General features: G+C 36.8%; 1 protein-coding gene across 11 annotated transcripts in view; it reads left to right on the top strand.

The window, feature by feature from the left end:
• Nucleotides 1-20,227, top strand: part of CROT (carnitine O-octanoyltransferase) — a 37,725-nt gene that overhangs the window by 9,136 nt on the left and 8,362 nt on the right. For all 11 annotated transcript variants that reach the window (XM_045510418.2, XM_074367544.1, XM_045510411.2 and 8 more), the window contains 7 exons: nucleotides 5,199-5,307; nucleotides 13,231-13,324; nucleotides 13,668-13,793; nucleotides 15,128-15,229; nucleotides 19,279-19,362; nucleotides 19,443-19,550; nucleotides 19,778-19,908. In XM_045510418.2, the coding sequence (XP_045366374.1) occupies nucleotides 5,199-5,307; nucleotides 13,231-13,324; nucleotides 13,668-13,793; nucleotides 15,128-15,229; nucleotides 19,279-19,362; nucleotides 19,443-19,550; nucleotides 19,778-19,908 (754 nt within the window). The remainder of the gene's footprint in view (nucleotides 1-5,198; nucleotides 5,308-13,230; nucleotides 13,325-13,667; nucleotides 13,794-15,127; nucleotides 15,230-19,278; nucleotides 19,363-19,442; nucleotides 19,551-19,777; nucleotides 19,909-20,227) is intronic.

Here is a 20,227-nt window from a genome sequence, read left to right as displayed (position 1 = left end):
GGAATTTTTCTTGTTATAAATGTAATACCACAGTTTATATTACTGCAGAATGTAATTATGAATGGACATTATTCGTAGATAAAATTTTATTTTAAAGTAAAATTTCAATAACCATTTTTGCTTGTAGTGTGAGGGGTATGAGTTTGCTTTCATGTAGAACTCAGCTTCTCTTTGTAAACCTCTTGAGATGCTTGAGATACTTAATGTTCTTCAGTCCAGACACATTTACCTTGATGTTGAAAGAGGAAGAATTAAAAGAAAGAATAAAGGAACCTGTTTATTTATGGCATAAATTTTAATGTTTAAATATGAATTGAAAAGATAAACAGGAAAAAATTGCTAGGAGAATAGCAGTAGCAAAGAGAGACAGTATGCATATCAGTTAAGAACTAATATCAATAGACTTGGTTTTGAATTCAATCTTTAACACTTAGTAGGTATGTCTGTAGATAAGGTAACTCCTTTAAGTTACAGTGCATAAAATGAGGTTCATTAATTTAATAATGTACTTCTTGACAGGGTGGTTTAATCTGTCATGGTTAGTATATTCTTGAACTTATGGCTATGTGGAAAGGTACAAATAAGGATAAAGCTGAGGTAATCAGTTAACATGAAAAAATAGCAGTTTGCGACAAATACTATATAGGGAATTGAAATCACATGAGTAACTGGGTGGCCATTTCAGATTAGGTAGTCAGGGAAGACTTCTCTGAGGATCTGAGTGGTAAGATGATCTAGCACAGCCTGCTTTTCATTTCTGTTTTAGTTATTGGCTGTGGTAGTGGTGGTGTGTGTGTGTGTGTCTGTGTGTGTGTGTGTGTGTGTGTTGAGGGGGAATCTTCTGGGCATGAATAAACTTGGCATGTTTGCAGGGCAGTGTGAATGGAGCAGAGTTGGCAGGAAGGAGAGGGGCAGATTGAAAAGGTGACTAGAGTCTAGATCATAATGTACTTTGTAAGCCAACTAAGTTTTTTGGCTTTTCTTTAAAATGCGAATAAATGCTATTAGTGGGTTTTGAGAAAGAGAGTGATGTGAACAGATTTATTTTTTAAAGGATCATTCTACCTGCTGTTTGAAGAATAGATTTTTAGGAGAGAGACATGTAGAAGCAGGGAGATGAGTTAGAAAGTTGTTTTAGTAGTCCCAGTGAGCCACAATAGGCTTGTGCTACGGTGATAGCATTGAGGTGATGACTAGTTAGTAGATTCTGGATATATCTTGGATTTGGGGTTAGCAGAATTGCTCATAGATTGGTGGTGAAATGTAAGAAGAAAAGAGGAATTAGATGACTTCAAGTTATTTGGCTTGAGTAAGTAACAGAGTAGATAGGTGTGTTGGTTCTGAGGTGGGAAAAATTGGGGAGAGGTATTTAGGGAGGAAGATAAAGAGTTCCCTTAGACAATGTTGAATTTAAGATGCCTTTTAGACATCTAAATGGAAATGTAAATAGGCAGTTGGGTACAAAGTTTGGGGTTCTGGGGAGAATTCAGGACTGCAGATACAAATTTAGGAGTCATCCTTAGCAGGCATACTAATCATTTCTACCCCCATAAAAATAGCAAAGATTACTTTTGGAACACATTTAGCTGAAGACGTTTGGAACCGATACTGATCCTTATCACAACTGAATACAGTATTCAGTGGTCAGAGGAGGAGGAGCCAGCAAAAGGGACCAAGGTAGGAAGAAAACAAAGATGGTGGTCTTCCAGAAGCCAGGAGAAAGAAGTGTTGTATCTAATGCTCCCAAGAGATCAAATGATATAAAAATGAAGAGTGACCATTAGATTTGTCAATGTGATGTGGTCAGAGGGTGCCCCTGACAATAGCAGTGTTAGTGGAAGTTGGAAAAGGGAGCTCAACTGGAGGAGATGAAAGGCAGCCAAAGGAATGTGGCAACATTTGGAAATAAATCTTGCAAACAAAGTTTTGTTGTGTAGTGGGAGATTTGTGTGTGTGTGTGTGTGTGTGTGAATTTTTTTTAAGAGAGATGGGTGATCTATCAAGAATGGCATGGAGAGAAAGAAAAATAACCTTGCAAGGGAAAGGATAAAGAACAAAGCCATTGAGAAGGTAAGAGCAGAGAGGGTCAAGAGCAGAAATGGTGGAGGGGTCAGTCTTTGACAGGAGCAGGCATGAGAGGAGTGTAAAAAGCATATCTAGATGCAGATGAATTGGCTGACTTGTAGGAAGATGAGGCGGTCTTATGTACTGCTTGTGTTTTCCTTGATGAAATAAGAACTGAGGTGGGATTGGGGTGGAGGATTTGAGGAGAAAGGAGGTTTGAAATGGTCTTTTTGGAAAGTGGGAAAAGCAAATGTGCTATGGAAACATAGGCTAGTGAACAGTGCTGACATGTGTGTTTATGAATTTACAGTTAGACTCCCTGGTGTGTTTCACCCTCCTCCACCCCAGCCCAGCAACAGGGGCAGGTGCAGAGAAAGAGGGAGTGAAGGATTGAAGGGGTTTTGCAAGGGAGAAATCATGATGTTCTCCATGGCATCTATCCTGGATAAGGAGAGAATTAAAGAAATTAAGTGTGGTGAGGGGGAGGGCAGCAGGCTACTTAACCCTAAGAGACCATTAGGACTGATTCAGTTTTGCCTTTTATCCTGTTTACCTCATTTTGCCCATGAAGTTCAGACCTCAAATGTCGTCTCTTATCACCTGCACTCACGGACTTGTGCATAGCGTAATTTGACCCCACTTCCCCACTACTGTGATGCACCCTCCACTCCTTCCCCAACCCTTCTCCTGTACTTGATGGAGCTTATGGTCAGCAAAATCCATCATATCCTCAACCTTCCTCTGAAAGCTCCCATTCCCTTGGGAAAGGCACTGTTAGTAAAATCTGTTTTTTGGTTTTTTTGTACTACTTTTCCTATAACCATCTCACATGGTGATTTTTTTTTTCTTTTACCCATTGGTACTAGAGGGCAAGTAGGAGATGTTGGTGTCTTCTTTATTTTCCAATGCCCTTTCCATTTTATATTTCCTTACAATTTGAGCTCCTGGGAAAAAAATGCTGTCAGGTTATATCACCATTGCTTGTCATTGTTACAGTGACTTCCCCCTTGATCATTCTCCTTCATTCATTGATTGCTTTAGCACCTCTCCCTGTCTTTCCGTTACTGTCTTGGTCATGTTCTTAAAGACTTCAGCCTCCATTTGTTGATGACCCGTGGCTTCTCCTCTCCTTCACTTTCTTCCTCTAGGGATCTGTACCTCCACTCCTTCTCAAGCAGCCCCATTCTCATGATCATGCCCTGGACCTTGGCATTGTCAAAGAATGTAATTTGATGCAGCCACTGTGGAAAACAGTATGGAGATTCCTTAAAATAAAAAGAGTTAGAATATAATCCATCAATCCCACTCCTGGGCATGTATCATGATGAGCTATTCTGACTCATAAGGACAGCTCTTCTGTATGGTGCCCTGGGTTAAACCTCTTCTTGCTTAATCAAGGGCTTGGCTTCTGTATTATCCTTTCTCTCTGTACTGCATGAACAATTTCCTGTCTTTACTGGTTTGTACCAATTTGCAATGTCTCCCATCTTAAAAAGAAAAAAATCAACCTGTTGTTTCCTTCCAGTGAGACACCCCAGTCAAGGCCACAGTCACCTCTCACTCACTTAGGTCCTTCTCACCTTGATCACTTCAGTTACCTCCTCACTGATACTTGCTGTATTTTTTCTTCCCTTTTAGAATCCCTTCTCCCTATGGCAGCTGGAGTGCCCTTTATAGTATTAATTAGATGACAGTATTACTCTCTGGTCTAAAACCCTCCACTGGCTTCTTTCCTATGATACTTAAAATTGAAAGACTTTCCGGAGGCCCCAGTGTGATCTGGTCCCAATTGTGTCTACCCTTCTCCCCATTTCTCTCTCTGCAGCTGCACTGCCCTTGTGTTGCTGTAAGTAGAACAGCTCATTTTTGTCCTAGTGCCTTAGTACTTGCTGTTTCCTCTGCCTGGAACCCTCTTCCTGTAGGTACTTCCACGTTGCTCTGTTCCTTCACTTAGGCCTCTGCTCAGATATCCCCTCTTGTGTTCCTCCTGGTGTAGAACCTTCTGTCATTCTCTTCCCAAACACTGATTGATTAACTTGGCCTCAGGTGTATTTTCTTGTTGCTTTCCCAGCCCTAAATTTTAGATAGTAGATGACAGCAGTGAAGGATAGTGGTGGTAAATGTACGACAATATGGAGGTTTGTGAAGGGGAAAGAAGAATAAATAGTTTGGAAGCAAACACGAGAGATGAAGAAAATGCATACCTCGCCTCCAAGGACCTGAGGAAATAGGGTATAAGAGAAAAAGTAATAGTGCTACCAGGAAATGGTTCTTCCTCATAGCTGACGAATAGATTTCATGAGATAATGTGTGTAAAGTATTTAGCACAGTTCCTTGTACATAACATCAACCAGTAAATTTACTTCCAGTGGCAGTATGTGTCCTTCCTAACTTTCTTCCTCTTTTTCTTCTGTTCTTTTTCTTCTTCCCCTTTTTGAGGGGGAAGGAGCAGAGATCATATAGGAAGACCCTTGTCAAAGGGACTAGTTGAAAAATGGGACTAATCAGAATAGTCTGAGATTTACAGCAAGCAAGTAGTTCTTGGGGAATTAAGATGTGTGAAGGAACCATAGAATCAATTGTCAGTGACTCACAGGGTGTTATCAGAGCCTCACGTAGCACTATAGGTGGGGCAAATTCTTTCTCCTTGCCACTCAGGCATACAGTGCCCTTATTCTACTGAAAACTGTTTTACTGAGAAATCATAGCTAGATACTGTTGCATTTACATAGTCTGATAATTAATCAATATTAAATCATCCCCCAAAGAAACCTGATTCAAATACTTCTTCTCCAGGACTTTTCTGCTGCCTTTTCCCCTTCCCACCCTATCTGTAAATAAAACTAAAAAGCTCTGCAGTAGTTTAGGATTTATATGACTCTCAAGGTATACAGGTGTTTGAAACTTTCATGAATTTCTAGATGTCACATGGACAGATTTCAAGAACATGTATTTATAACATAATAACTGAAATTTTGTCACCTTTTAAAGTTTTTATCCACGTGATGTATTTGATGAATATATGATAAATAAAATATTGGAGGAATGATTATTTTACTGGGTGTAAATATGCAGCTTTACTCTTGTTTAACTTTGAGAAACCTGCGTGTTGTGTTTTCTGTTTCTTTTTCCAGAGAGTGAAGGGTGCTGCCCAAGTCACATTGCAGTGCTGTGTCGAGGCCGAGTTTTTGTGTTCGATGGAATACTTGAAGGAAGTTTGATTACCCCACCAGAGATTCTCAGGTTTTCAAACTACTTAAGTCTCAATAGGTCTTACGCTTTTGCTTGAGTTAAAAAATAAATGTTGAGAACTGCCTTTTTAAAAGGTGACAGTAGCTAACAAAATTAAAATTTTATATATGCTAATTTTTAATCTATTTTTGTTTTATTTTTAATTTACATTAACTTTTAATTTTACTAGAGGTACATGAATATATTCTGCTTAGAGAAAAGTTAAACATTACAAATATTAGCAGTCTCATTCCCTGACCCCAAATTAATCACTGTTGCTAATTTGGTGTAGTCAGTCCTTCTAGATCTGTTGCAGAGAATTTATATTTACATAGAGAATTTTTTAGAAAAGAACATACATACATATGTTTTTTTCTGTATGGTATATATTACATGCATACAAATAGTATGTACAAATAATAGTGTACAGAGAGAGAGTTATTATTTTGTATGTTTATATTTTTAAAGTTAGTATTATGGAAGATTTCAAGATGCAGAGGGAATTACATAATGAAACTTTCTCATGTCCTCATCCTCTAATTTCAGCAGTTATTAACTCTTAAGTTCACAATTGTAAATTCATAGTCTTGTTTCAGCTATACCTCTTTGTGCCTCTCCCCCACACCCCCATGGGTTATTTTAAAGAAAATCTCAGGCATAATATCCTTTCACTATAAATATTTTAGTGTAGATCCCTAAAATATAAGGACTCTTAAAAATATAAATGTATAGTACCCTTATCACACCTAATGACTTGCTTCTCCTAAAAAATTAACAAGAATTCTTTAATACACTAATAGACAAGCAATTGTTCAGATTTTCTAGGTTGCTTATGAATGTTGAATTGTATCTATATATGTTGTAAGTTATTTTTATTAAATATTACAAACATGAACAAAAGTGCATACAGAAGTACATAGCTAAATACTCAACTCAATCACCAGCCAGGTCGGATAGAAAATATTTCTCTTACTCCAGAAATGCCCCTCATATCACTTCCCAGTTAATGGGCTTTCCCTCCTTCTCAAGGGTAATCACTTAGGCTGCTTACGATATTTTTTAAGTACAGAAAATGCTGCTGTGAAAATTCTTGCACAAGTCTTTGATGCACACATGTGTGCATCTGTGTCTGATTACACTCAGGAGAGGACTGGGGGAGTCATAGGGTGTGAGTACGTTCAGCTTCAGTGGTCATGCCAGCTTTCCAAAGTAGTTGTACTAGTCAGCCCTTCCACTAGTGTAGGAGTGTTGTAGGAGTTACTTACACACTCTGTGTATGAGCTTTATATTGATTTCATGTATGCCCTTTCATTCTGTCAAAGGTGTCTTTTTGATCAAGTAAAGTTCTTCATTTGAATCTAGTCCAGTTTATCAGTCTTCTACCACGTGGATTATACCCTTTGCATCCTATTTAAAATTTTTTTTCCTAACCCAGTTTCAGGAAGATACTTTCTTTTATTGTGTTCTAGACTTTTATTCTTTTGCCTTCCACATTTATATTAGCAGTCTGCCTAGAATTGATTTTTGTGTGTGGCATGAGGAAGGGTAGCTTTACACACTTAAAAAAAGAGTGTTATTTTAGGTTTTTCTGCAGTTTGCTTCTTTGAGTCAATAAGGCAGTAATGTTTTCATACTGGAATAGACAGATCTACCTTACTCCTTTTAGCTGTTGTATAGAATGGCATCAAATGGACATACTATAGTTTGACTGTTTCTCCATTGTGACACATTGAGGTCATTTCCATTTGTTGCTGCAGCAAACATTTTCAAGTGTGAACATTTTCAAGTATGCCTCTTTGTGTGTTTGTGAGAAAATGTCTATGGCTTGATATTAGAAACAAAATTTCTGCATACATATATTTAAATTTTTAAACGATGTCAAAGGGTCATTGAAAGCAGCATTATGTTCCCCACCAGCTTTTTATGAGATTACCCCCTTCTCTGCATCATTGCAGACATGGCATGATTAAACTTAAAACATGGTGAACTGATAGGTGAAAAGTGGTTTTCATTGTTGTTAGGTTTGGCACATCCCTTGTTACTAGTAAAGTTGAATATTTTTATATATGTTTATAGGCTGTTTGTGTTTTCTTTTCTGTGGGTTGCTTTTGCCTATTTTTCTACTGGCTGATTTTTTTTTAATTCTTATTTATTTGTAGCAGTTATTTGTATGTGTGGGCACTAATCCTCCATCAATTATATGTGATGCAAGCATTTTCTTTTAGTTAAATTTTTTCTGGTAGCTGAACAGACATTGTTAGTTTTGATGTAGGCAAATCTATCCATCTTTTAGGTATTTTGTTTTTGTGTCTTGGATAAAGTTTGTGTGTGTTCCAGCTATGTTTTTTATTTTGTTCTCAAAAAATTCAAATTTGGTTATATCTCACCTTTGCTTAAATTTTTTTTTTTTAATTAATAGATGTACTGGGGATTGAACCCAGGACTTTGTGCATACTAAGCACGCACTCTACCACTGAGCTATATCCTTCTCCCTGCTTAAAAATTAAATGGTTCCTTGGGGTCTAGGGTAGAGTCCCAGTTACTTAGCCACGGTCTAAGTTTGACCTTTGCCTGTCTCTTCAGCCTTGTCCTGCTCTCCCTCCTTGTACATCCTACATTCCTACCCCATTTCTCTGCTTGCATTTCTGGCAAGTTAGTTTATCTGTGATCTTTGCACATGCTCATGCTTTCTGTTTGCAGTGCCTTTTCCTGCTTTGTCCACCTTTTAAGTAAGAATTCTTCCTCGTGCTTTGTTTCTGTTTACATGTCACCACGAGGTCACTACTTACTATTTTATTTTGTATTTCCTCATTTCCCATTCCCTTTTCTCTCTTCGTGTCCCAAAGGGTTAGCCTTCTTTAGTCTCTTTATTCTCCTTATATTTGTCTCTATTATATTGATAATTAAGTTCTGTTTAAGTCATTTATTTCTGTTTTCACATGCAGATGGGGCTCTGAGATTACTTACCAGGTTTCTTTCTTTTTTTTAGTTCCCCTTTCTTAATACAAAGCAAAAGTCTGTGTTGGGGTGTGTGTGTGTGTGTGTGTGTTTGTGTGTGTGTGTGTGAGAAAGAGAGAGGAGTGAGTGACTTGGACACTCCTGTGTATTAGAAAATTCTCTTTAGAAATATAAGATACATATTAGATGTGTGAGGTAGATTGGTCAGTTCCTGAATCTTAGTATATCAAAAGAGATGTATCAAAATTGCAGTAATCTAGGAAAGAAGTAAGAGGTTGGGACTTTAAAAGATGGGAGAAATGCAGAAAATGTTTTGGAAATAAAATTAAAATGAATTGGTGACTGGATTTAGAAAGAAGGGAAGCCTGAAATACGACTGAGTAGGCAGCTAATACTACAACAGGAGAAGGCAGCAGAAGAGGAGGAACCATTTCAGTTTTCTTTTCTTACTTTTAATAATAGCTTTGAGACATAATTCACACACCATACCTTTCACCCATTTAAAGTGTACAATTCAGCATTTTTACAATATTCAGAATTGTGCAGTCACCTCCACCACGTTTAGAACACTTGTCACCCCCAAAAGTGACCCTGCACCCATGAGCAGTAACTCTTCGTTGCTCCCCAGCTCTTACCCATGCATTAGCACATACATCTCGTATCTCCCAAATCCTCCCACCCTGTGGGCCCTAGGCAGCCTTCCTCTCTCTTTCATTTGACTTTCTGTCTCTGTGGATTGTCCTAGTCTGGACATTTCATATAAATGGAATCTTAGAATATATGGCCTTTTGTGCCTGGGTTCTTTCACTTAGCATAAAGTTTTTAACGTTCATCCATGTTGTAGCATGTATTAGTACTTTCTTCCTTTGGCTGAATAATATTTCATTCTATGGCTGTACCCGATTTTATTTAATCATTCGTCAGTTAATGGACATTTGAGTTGTTTCCACTTTTTGGCTGCAGTGAATAATGCTGCCATAAACATCTGTGCACAAGTTTTTGTGTGGACTCAGTGTTTTCATTTCTCTTGGCTATACACCTAGGAGTAGAATTGCCAGGCCGTAACTCAGTATTTAACCATTTGAGGAACTACCAGACTTTTCCAGCATGACTGCACCACTTTATATTCACATCAGCAGTATTTGAGGGTTCTAATGTATTTACATCCTCACCAACACTTGATATTGTTTGCCTTTTTGATGATAGCCATCTTAGAGGGTATGAAGTGGAATCTCACTGTGGTTTACAGTTGCATCCCTATGATGACAGCAGTGTTGAACATGTTTTCATGTGCCTGTGGCCATTTGTATATCTTCCTGGAGAAATGTTTGTTTAAATCCTTTGCCAATTTTTAACAGGGTTATTTGTCTTTTTTATTATTAAGTTGTAAAACATGTTTAACAGATTGTAGATAGAAGTCCTTTATCAGATATATAAATTGCAAGTATTTTTCTACCATTCTAGAGTTGTCTCTTCACTTTTTTCTTGGCCTCTTTCGAAGCACACATGTTTTACTTTTGACAATTTTCAACTTACCTATTTTTTTCTTTGGTTATGCTTTTGGTGTGGTATCTTAGAAACCATTGCTTAATCCAAGGTCATAAAGATTTATACCTATGTTTTCTTCTAAGGTCAGTTTTTCTTTTTAATTTGTGAGAAGAGGTCAGGGAGATAATTTTTAAATGTTTATTTAATTTGGAATGGTGGCAGAAGTTGAAGTAGATATACCCAGTGAGCATTTGGAAACTTGGTACCAGAAATTTAGAGAGAAAATTGGGTTGAAGTTAGAGATTTGGTTGCCTCTTACATAAAGGTCATAGTAGAAGCTGTTAACATGTTAATCTCCCACTATAGATCAGGTGCTCCTGAAGAAACACAATGGTAACTCAGATTTGGGTGCCCCGGCGGTCAATGTGTTAAAGTAGTGGCTGAAATTACCAAAGGAGAAAGTTGTAGACAAGAGATTGGGGGAGGCCAGTGACAGAAATTTGGGGAACACAGTTTTAAGAAAATCAATGGGGGACAAAACTAGATGACAGTAAATTAAAGAATGAGTAGAAAGTAATGAAGGCAGAAACCAGATTGTGAGGAAATATCAAGTGTAGGATTTTCTTAAAGATGTAGGATTCTGAAATGTAAATATTAATACAAATCTTTGTGCTTCTGAATATCAAAAATTGTTGTATAGCTGAAAAACAGATGCATGGATAGCCAAATTTAAGAAAAAGAGGAGTTCTTTTAGTTACCATATCTGTGCCTCTTATTTATTTGAGTAGACAATTTTTAAACCACTTTTGAGTTATGACTGACATACAAAAAGCTGTACGTATTTTGTACAACTGGAAGACTTTGGAGATAAGTATACACTGATGAAACTATCACCACAATTGATACCATAAACAGTTCTGAGGTGATACCTCTTTGTGGTTTTGATTTACATTTCCCTGAGAAATGTCTATTCAGATGACTATAATCAACAAATGTTGATGATGACATGGAGAAAAGGCAATACTTGAGTGCTGTTGGTGGGAATGTCAGTTGGTGCAGCCACTATGGAAAACTACGGAGGTTGCTCCAGAAGTTAAAAATATAACTACTGTTTGATTCAGCAGTCCCAGTTCTGGGTATATATCCAAAGGAACTGAAATTCAGTTCCTTTGCCCATCTTTAAATCAGATTATTTGGGATTTTTTTGGTATTCGATTGTAGGGGTTCTTTGTATGTTTTGAATAACCTTTATCAGATACATGGTTTGCAGGTATATTCTCATTCTGCTGATTTCCTTTTCATTTTGTTGTTTCCTTTACTGTACTGAAGTTTGTGGTTTGATGTAGTCCCACTTGTCTATTTTTACTTTTGTTGTCTGTGCTTTTGGTGTCATATTTTAAGAGATGCTTGCTAAGGCCAATGTCAGGAAACTTTTCCCCCATGCTTTCTTCCAGGAGTTTCATTGTTTCAGACCTTACACTTAAGCCTTTAATACATTTTGAATAGTTTTTTTTTGTATGATGTAAGATAAGGGTCCAGTTTATTCCTTTTGTATATGGCAATTCAGTTTCCCAAGACCATTTATTAAGGGGTTATCCTTTTCCCATTGTGTATTCTTGGCTTCCTTGGCACCTCAGTTGACTATATGTAAGTGGATTTATTTCTGGGCTCTCTGTTCTGTTGCATTGATCTGTGATCTGTATGTTTATTTTTATACCATACTGTTTTGGTTACTGTGGCTTGGTTGTATATTTTGAAATCAGGACATACGATGCCTCCAGGTTTATTCTTCTTGCTCAAAACTGCTTTGGCTATTTGGAGTTTTTAGTGTTTTCCATATGAATTCTAGGAATTTTTCTTGTTTCTGTGAAAAATGCCATTGGATTTTGATAGCAATTGCATTGAATCTATAGATTGCTTTAGGTAGTATAGACTTTTTAATGATGAAGATTTGGAAATTTATTATCTGACCTTTTATTATCAAACATAAAATGTCATTTCAGGTTTAATACATTTTCCCTGGTAATTTCTTTCTGATAATGACCATTTTTATGAGGTGGTCATTTCCTGCTGAATATTAAATTGGCCATATCATACCATATGGAGAAAAAGTGAGATAGATTTTATTCCTTAAGTATTCAGAAAGTATGCTAGTTACTGTGTCTGCTTTATTTGCTTAAAGCAAACTCAGAGTTAGCAAAGACAAGTAAGCAGGAAGAGTAAGGCAAGGTGCTTCCTCCGTAGGTGTAGGTTGATTGGTGAAGAAGCCCTCATATGCTCCACAGGACACCATGAGTGTTCAAATAAAGAGGGACAAATTTTACAGCAAAGAATTCATTTCTTCACCAGTATTGGAGAAATAATTAAGGAGTAGAGGAAATTATGCAAATCAATAATTTTGCTTTTTTCCATTTTGAATAATAAAGTCACAAATAAAGGATGACTACTAGTGGTGCCTTTTGACCATTTATTAAGCTACATTAGCTCACTTTCTAAGAAACCTTTGGAAGAGTTTAAATTGAGGTGAATTATTAGCATATAGAAGTAAGGACAAAACTAAACTGGATTTTTGACTGATGAAAATTTTTTTATGGAAGAGCCCTGTTATGTACCTGCCATATGTTTAAAGAGACATGAAACTCATCAGACTGGGAGTATAGAATGCTATGGGGGGAAATATTTTATCCTTAGCTAATAGTCTTTAAAATATAATGGTTATCAGTAACAATGGAACATATGAAACTTTTAAAAACTGACCACATGGTACATCTATTTTGGGGGTTAAACCTCAGTTTTTTTTAATGACTTAACACAATGAGTTTATTTCTGAGTTACATCACAATTCAATGCAGGTTGGAGGTAGGGGAAGGAGGAAGAGAGAGCCTTTTGCATCTGATGGTTCTGCTGGATCCTCTGATAGATGAGGGAACAGAGCATGGGGAATTGCATGGGAAAGTTTCATTGCTGTAGTCTGGAGGTGGTGTTGATCACTCTGCCCATAATTCACTGGCTCGAACACAGTAATGTAAACCTAGATATTAGTTGGGTATAGAATAAGTCTTAAATATATATGCACATAGATTTTAGTTAGATAAAATGTGCATGATATTTGTGGGATGATTTACCAGAGTATTTTTCAAGTTCTCCATTATACAGGGTAATTTACTTGGACCCTGGAAGTTCATGTATGTTTTGAAAGTATAAATTGTATCAGCCAAACACCAAATCTATTTCCTTAAGGTATTATCAAGTGTGCTTTTGGTGTTAATAGGCCACATGATCACTTTTTTAGAAAAAGATATCGTGTAGGAAATAAATACATTGCTGTTGAGTCTGTAATCCCTTTCTTTGGTTAATATGTCAAAACATTTAAATACTGATAAACTTGATGACCTGTTAAAGGCCAAACTTGATGACCTGTTAAAGGCCAACATAGCTAATGTTCTGCCTGTGTGCTTTTTGAATCCTCTTTCTTTAATCTCCCAAAAGGCAATTGACATACATCCAAAAGAAGTGCCATAGTGAACCTGATGGACCTGGGGTAGCAGCGTTAACTAGCGAGGAGCGGACTCGATGGGCTAAGGTTATAATTTACACTTTTCTTTTGAGGTACAGTTGACATACAACATTATACTTGTTGTATAACAAGTATACAACATAATGATTCGGTATTTGTGTATACTGAGAAATAATCACCACAGTACACAGTAAGTCTAACATCCATCACCATAATGAAAGTTACAAATTTTTTTTCTTGTGATGAAAACTTTTAAGATCCACTCTCTAGCAACTTTCAAGTATACAATACAGTATTATTAACTGTAATTTACACTTTTCTTGATGAACCTATTCCCTAACCTTTTGAGATTTTCTGAACATTTTATATTTAACTTGTAACATTTTATCATTATTTCCTTTCCTTTTAGGCACGAGAATATTTGATTCATCTTAATCCAGACAACTTGACTATGTTAGAAAAAATTCAAAGCAGTTTACTGGTGTTTTCCTTAGAGGATGACAGTCCACATGTAACACCAGAAGATTATTCCCAGGTAGTTAACTATCTTGTTTTGTTATTTCTTCCCACAAATTTTTCTGTGTATATTAAACATGAGAAGAATTTTGTTACATGCAGACTCTTAAAACTTTCTTAGCTATACACACACACACACACACACACACACACACACACACCATTTGAAGCTTATACATAAATAATGGTTTATAAATTCTTGCCACATTGTTTAGGTCCATTTGGATATATCTTTTATGCTGTTTAAAGCAGTATAACTGTTATTTGTTTATCTTACGTCAGTGTTTCCCAACCTTCTCACTGATTGCATATGCAGAAATTTGCACAGGACGCTGGGCTTTTACCAAAGGTGACATGAGACCCTACCTGTAACCCACACCAGTGCACCTTGACACCTTAGTTGGTGACGTCTGTCTGAGAATTATATCACTCTTGCAAGTGATTTATCATTTGGTTTTATAGAACACACTTACTTTAGTGAGTTAAAGGGTGAATGTGGCCTTACTTTTTTTTGACCCTGGGGCAATATCATTTCCTGGGAAATAACAAAAAGTAATAGTCATATTTGTTGAAGTCATAGTCTTTTGAAAACACTGAAATTATTTTATAATGTGTTAATCAATATTAAATGATAGAAATAAAATAATATAAAATTGAAAAACCTTGTAGCTAGAAACCAATTTTTTCTCTTTAGCTGTAATTTTTTTTTGTAAAATCACCAAACTTCTTGAGGTAGAATATGTTTTAATGAAGTATTGGTCAAACTTTTTTCTACTGTAATCAACAGACATACTTAGATTGTAGGCTATTACATGTCCATCTAAGTAATAAAAGTTTCACCAAAAAGTGATTAGTTTTACTGTCTGCAATGTACTCTGATGTTTATGCTCTTTCATTTGTAAAGAATGTTTACTGTGATTTCATAACTCACTAATGACCCAAACTTACATTTGAGAAACAGACTTAGTGGGATATGAATTCTTGAAATATTTTCCTTATAACTAGGGTTTAATGACTGAACATATTGATGTTCCTATGCTATTCAAGTTGCAAGAGCTTTGTCCTTTCAGTTGTATATTCTCTAAGCATCCGTGGAATATTGTGCCAGTATTCTCTCTTCTGGTAGAATTTGTTGGATTTTGAGAACTGTTTATAGTCAGGGCCAGAATTATTATCTCTTGAGTAAGCTATTATCATTTTATTAAATTTGATTTACCTGAAGAGGAAAAGTGAGATTATATGTGTGTGTGTGTGTGTGTGTGTGTGTGTGTGTGTGTGTGTGTATTTAAGATATAAATACTTAAAAACCAATATTAAAATTCTTTTAATTTGGAAATACTAATTGTATTTTAGGTAACTGCAAAGATTCTTACTGGAGATCCAACAGTACGCTGGGGAGACAAATCCTATAATTTGATTTCTTTTTCTAATGGAGTATTTGGCTGTAATTGTGATGTAAGTAAACTACTGAAGTTACTGTTTTAAAAAATCTTTTAGATTAATGTAATGGCAATAATCTACAATTCTTACGCTGTTCTATAGTAATATAAGTAAGCACTTCTTTAGCTTTCTGGCATTAAAGTAGAAGTTTTAGGTATGAATTCTCAGTGAAAGTAGAGTGTAGGATAAGTTATTTTCATCTGTAGTCAGGCTGACAGTTTGGTGTGTATCTGCAAAGTGGCATTTGCATGTATTTTTATGTAGTGTAAGCTCTTTAAAATCCACTGTTACCTGTTTGTTGAGAATTACAACCTATTTTAAAAGATACAGCATTATGTGTATGTTCTATGCAGAGAGAAATGCATGTGCATGTATTTCTAGATTTACCTAGTAATCTTATAACTGTTTTTCCGAAATGACACAAGATCTTTGGAACATTACTTGTTTCCAGATATTAAAATGTTTCATACCGAATACCATTTTTTACCGTCTTCATGAAACACACACACAGCTTTCTTGTTTCTTTTCTGTTCTGCCATGATATTCTTTAGTAACTCTACCTTGCCATTTTCTGATAGACATTCAGGAGATCAGTGAGCCAAGAAAATTGAAAAATCAGCCTAAGTCAGAGTTGCAGTATACACTTACAATCTCATTATACTACTTTTTCATAAACTGTATAATTTGGCATAACTTAGTGTGAGGTAGATTTTTTGTTTGAATTTGGGGACTTTTTTCCAAAAGCATTTAGTGACTGCAAAATACTAAAAAGACCTGTTACATTGATCTAGATTCAATAGTTGTATTAATCAGTATTTTCAGCTTTAGGGGTTAGAAACCTAAATCAGACTGGCATTAGACTATGAAGATATTTGTGGCATAGGGGTACAGCTCAATTTGGGTAAGCTAAATTTGACTTGCAGTGTCTAAATGCTTTCATGAGAAATTTCTCTCTTCATATTTTGGCGTTTCCGATGTTTGACTTCATTTTTAGGTAGACTATAGCATGTGAGATTTTGAATCTCATGTTTTCACAGCTCTCTTCATAGATGAATGTTCTGCATGGAAATAGTCAGCTCCCCCTCTCCCCTCTCCAATCCCCCCCCCCCCCCCCGCCAGTGGTTCCAGCAAAAGTCCTGGGAATAATGCCCATTGTGTTAGCCTGTGTGAATCGTGTGCACGTTGCAGGAAATACTTCACCTGGCTTGGGACATGCTGAACCTTGGGCCCAACCTGGTAAAGTCACTCATTCAGACTACAACAGAGGTGTGGTGGTTGTCTAAGAAAAGTAAAGTAGCTCTTATTGGAGAAGAAGGTAGAGTGGTTGATGTGCAGGTAATAAAATGTCTGTTACAGTAACTCATCAGTATTCATGGTTGCTATGAGTCATTTTGAAGATTTGTTGCCTTTCCTCTTCCTTGGAGTCCACTGTTGAAAAATATTTCTTGTTGACGCAGTTTTTTTTTTTTTCTCTTTAGTTCCTTGTTTGATTCTTCTTGACTTTCTCAGTCTGGTTTATATCCTCACTATTCTCTGGAAACTCTCCTCTGTAAAGTAGCTGACCACCTTTTGGCTTCTTCCCTCCATTTCACTTTGACTTGTCAGCTGCAGTTGATCACCCGCTTCTGCGTGTGCATCTGACACTGTATCCACCCTCTTGACAGACTTCTTCTATCTACTGAGTCTAAAGCTCACCTGAATATTATTCATAACTGCTTTCCCCTATACCTGCTCTCTAATCTAGTTCAAAAGTTTCATTGACCATTTCTACATGGGTAGGTTGCAGCTATATTTTTGTCAGTTTTACTCATTATTCTCATTTTCAGAGTATTGTTGCCTGGTATGTTAAAACTGAATGTTACATTATTACATAAGGGTAAATTTCCTTCTCAAGGACTCAGCATCTTGTTTTCTTCCCTCACTCCCAACCCCCTAAAAAACCACCTTGCACTACTTTGGTTTTCCTGATAGCACCAACATCCTGCTATTTGCCCAAATTCAGGATGGAAATAAATTTAATGACCTTTTCTATTTTTGAATGAAGAATACTGGTCCTATAGTGAGCATATATCTCAGCACAACTGAGATACTTTGCTGTAGTAAAGTGTATGGACATGTTTTATGTGGATGCATTATCACCCATGTATTTATAAAATTGAGCTGATGACTCCACCTGATTATCTGCTTTTAGCCTTCCATGTAGGTTTCCCTTGCAACCTAAGATGATTACTGAAAATGCAATTTTACCTCTGTAAAACATTATTAATAAAGTATATATACTTTAAAGTAAGGCTGTTCTTCATCCAGAAGCCATGTTGCTTCTGTCTTCCATTGGTGCTTGAATATGTACTTTTGTGATTATACTGCATGATGGCATTTCCCTCTTAGAATTTAAAATCCTGGGGTCAGCTATTACATCTTCTCTATATAGGCTTTATTATAGGGTTTTGTGAAGGGCACGTAGGAAGCATATAGTAACGTTAGTTGTTAATAACAGCAGTTACCAATTAACTGCTGTGGTCCAGGGTCTACAGTAAGTACTAAATAAGCATTTTTAAAATCGTTTTTCACATCAGCAGTATGAGAATAGGTATTGTTTTCCCTACGAACAGATGAGGCTGTTGACTCAGAGAATTAAGGAGCTTTCTCATGGTTGCACAGCTGTCAAGTGGTGTGGTGTGGCTTAGAACCCAAGTCCACATTTTTAAACAGTGTGTGACTCATGTGCTTCCATATGAATGAAAAAAAAAAGGTAAAGCTTATATAAACAAAGCATCAGGAAAGCATTTGAATTTTTTATACTTCCTCCTTTTTTTTAAATTGATGATTAGGTTTCCACAGGAGATGGGTGGGTAGAATTATAAATCAGACTTATATCCTTCACTGTTGCTCTTTCTTACTGCTTCCAGTGATGGAGTTAGAGATTACACTATTGTCTTAAAGGAGTGATACATGCAAGCTCTGTGAAAATTCTTTGTGAAGCTACAAACACCATGCAGTTTTGAGATGCAATTAGAAAAGGGTTTTATCCATGACCTGTGAATCTTATCACACGTGCTGTCACTGCCAAGTGGGGTGAACTGCTCTTACGTCTTGTACTGACCTCGCTAGTGAGCCTTTCCTGAAGCTGTGGTGGCTGCCTGCCTGGTAACAGTATACTGTGCTTCTAGGCTCCACGGGGCCATGATACACAGCAGCAAAGCTGTGCAGTGTTACAGCGATACTTAAGACACCTAATTACACCTTCTGACGCTGGGTCCAGGTGGGCTGGGTTCGTCTCGTAAGCCTCCCTTCTTTCTCTCCAAGGCTAGCAGCGTCACTTTCAGTTCACGAATGTTAACTCTGTGTAAAGTGGTAACCTTAACGCAGAGGGAAGAAAAAGTCTGATGTAGCCATCAAAGGAACGTGGAGAAAATAAGCCAAAAGTTTATCCTCCACAGTAAATGATGGAAGAATTCACTAGCCACAATTTTTTTCTCTAAACAGAGCTGTCAAAATGGTAACACCCCTGTACCTCAGTTCATCTTTCCCACATTCTTTACGTTGAGAATTATTTCTGCCACATTTGAACACTCTTTTAGATATGTACACAAAATCATTATGCTTTTTAATACTGATCTAGTGGCCTGTGTCTTTACCAAAAGAAGTTAATACCCATCCTCAGTTTAGCCTTCAGATGATCTGCCACCCCCATCTGCTTTTCCGTAGTGCTCTTACAAGCCCAGAACATACTTTAGCATGGCAAGCGGATACCTGCTTTTGACTTCCAGTACAAAGAGCAGTTCTTTTCTCCAGATGATTCATGTTTGCTTTACATCCCTCCCCATTACCTGAAGGGCCCTAATTAGGCGCTTCCAACTTTAAATATTTGTTCTTTCTCAGAAAATAAAATACATCAGTTACTATACTGTAGAATATCCATATCTTCATCATTAGGAGGTGAGACATTTGAGAATTTTGCATTTCATTGTGTTTTGAGAATGGAGGGAAAGTGAAGAGAAAATACAGGGTCAAATTTTGACCTGACATAAGGTGTTGAAAATCTTGTATATTTTCATTTTAAGCATGCCCCTTTTGATGCAATGGTTATGGTAAACATCAGCCATTATGTTGATCAGAAGATTATTGAGACTGAAGGAAGATGGAAGGTATGTTAGAACAAGTATTTCATCCTTTTGTTCCTCATATTTTTACAGATACAATATTTTTAAGCGTTCTCTATTTTCAGGGTTCAGAAAAAGTACGGGATATACCACTTCCAGAGGAGCTTGTTTTCACTGTGGATGAAAAAGTGTTAAATGACATCAACCAAGCTAAAGCCCAATATCTCAAGCAGGTAGATTTTTCACTTTTCTCTCAGATGGTAATACTTTGTTTTTTTAACTACTGTATATAAATATTAGGCCATCATCCAAGCATGAAGGCATAAGCCATTTAAAAATTTAACCTTTAACACCTTTATTTGTGTCTGATGACTACTTTAATGCAAATGATAATTTGGGTATCTTTGGAGTATTCTCCTTAGGTGATTTTTCACTGTTCGCATTTAATTCTTTTTGTTAGGCATCTGATCTGCAGATTGTGGTGTATGCCTTTACACCTTTTGGCAAAAAGCTAACCAAGAAGGTGATGCTTCACCCTGATACGTTTGTTCAGCTTGCACTTCACCTGGCCTATTATAGACTTCATGGACGGTGAGGACCATTCATTTCCCATTTTCAGAATCTTGTTGTTGTTTTCGGGGGTGGTAATTAGGTTTATTTATTTATTTTTAGATGTGGTACTGGGGATTGAACCCAGGACCTCGTGCATGCTAAGCATGCAGGCTACCACTTGAGCTATATGCTTCCCCCATTTTCAGAATCTTGGAGTCCAGGGATACATCTTTACCATAGTTATTCTATCCTAATTCCTCAGTGTTTTTCTGACTCTTCTCCCAGTTGGCACTGCATCCTAATTTGTACTTTCATCAACCGGGTTCTTAAGAGTTCCCATCTGTGACACTTTCACAAT

This window comes from Camelus bactrianus, chromosome 7 (assembly GCF_048773025.1).
Source record: "Camelus bactrianus isolate YW-2024 breed Bactrian camel chromosome 7, ASM4877302v1, whole genome shotgun sequence".
In the NCBI taxonomy this organism is placed as follows: domain Eukaryota; kingdom Metazoa; phylum Chordata; class Mammalia; order Artiodactyla; family Camelidae; genus Camelus; species Camelus bactrianus.
The sequence above is the reverse complement of the archived record's forward strand: the minus strand, read 5'-3'. Positions and strand labels throughout refer to the sequence as shown.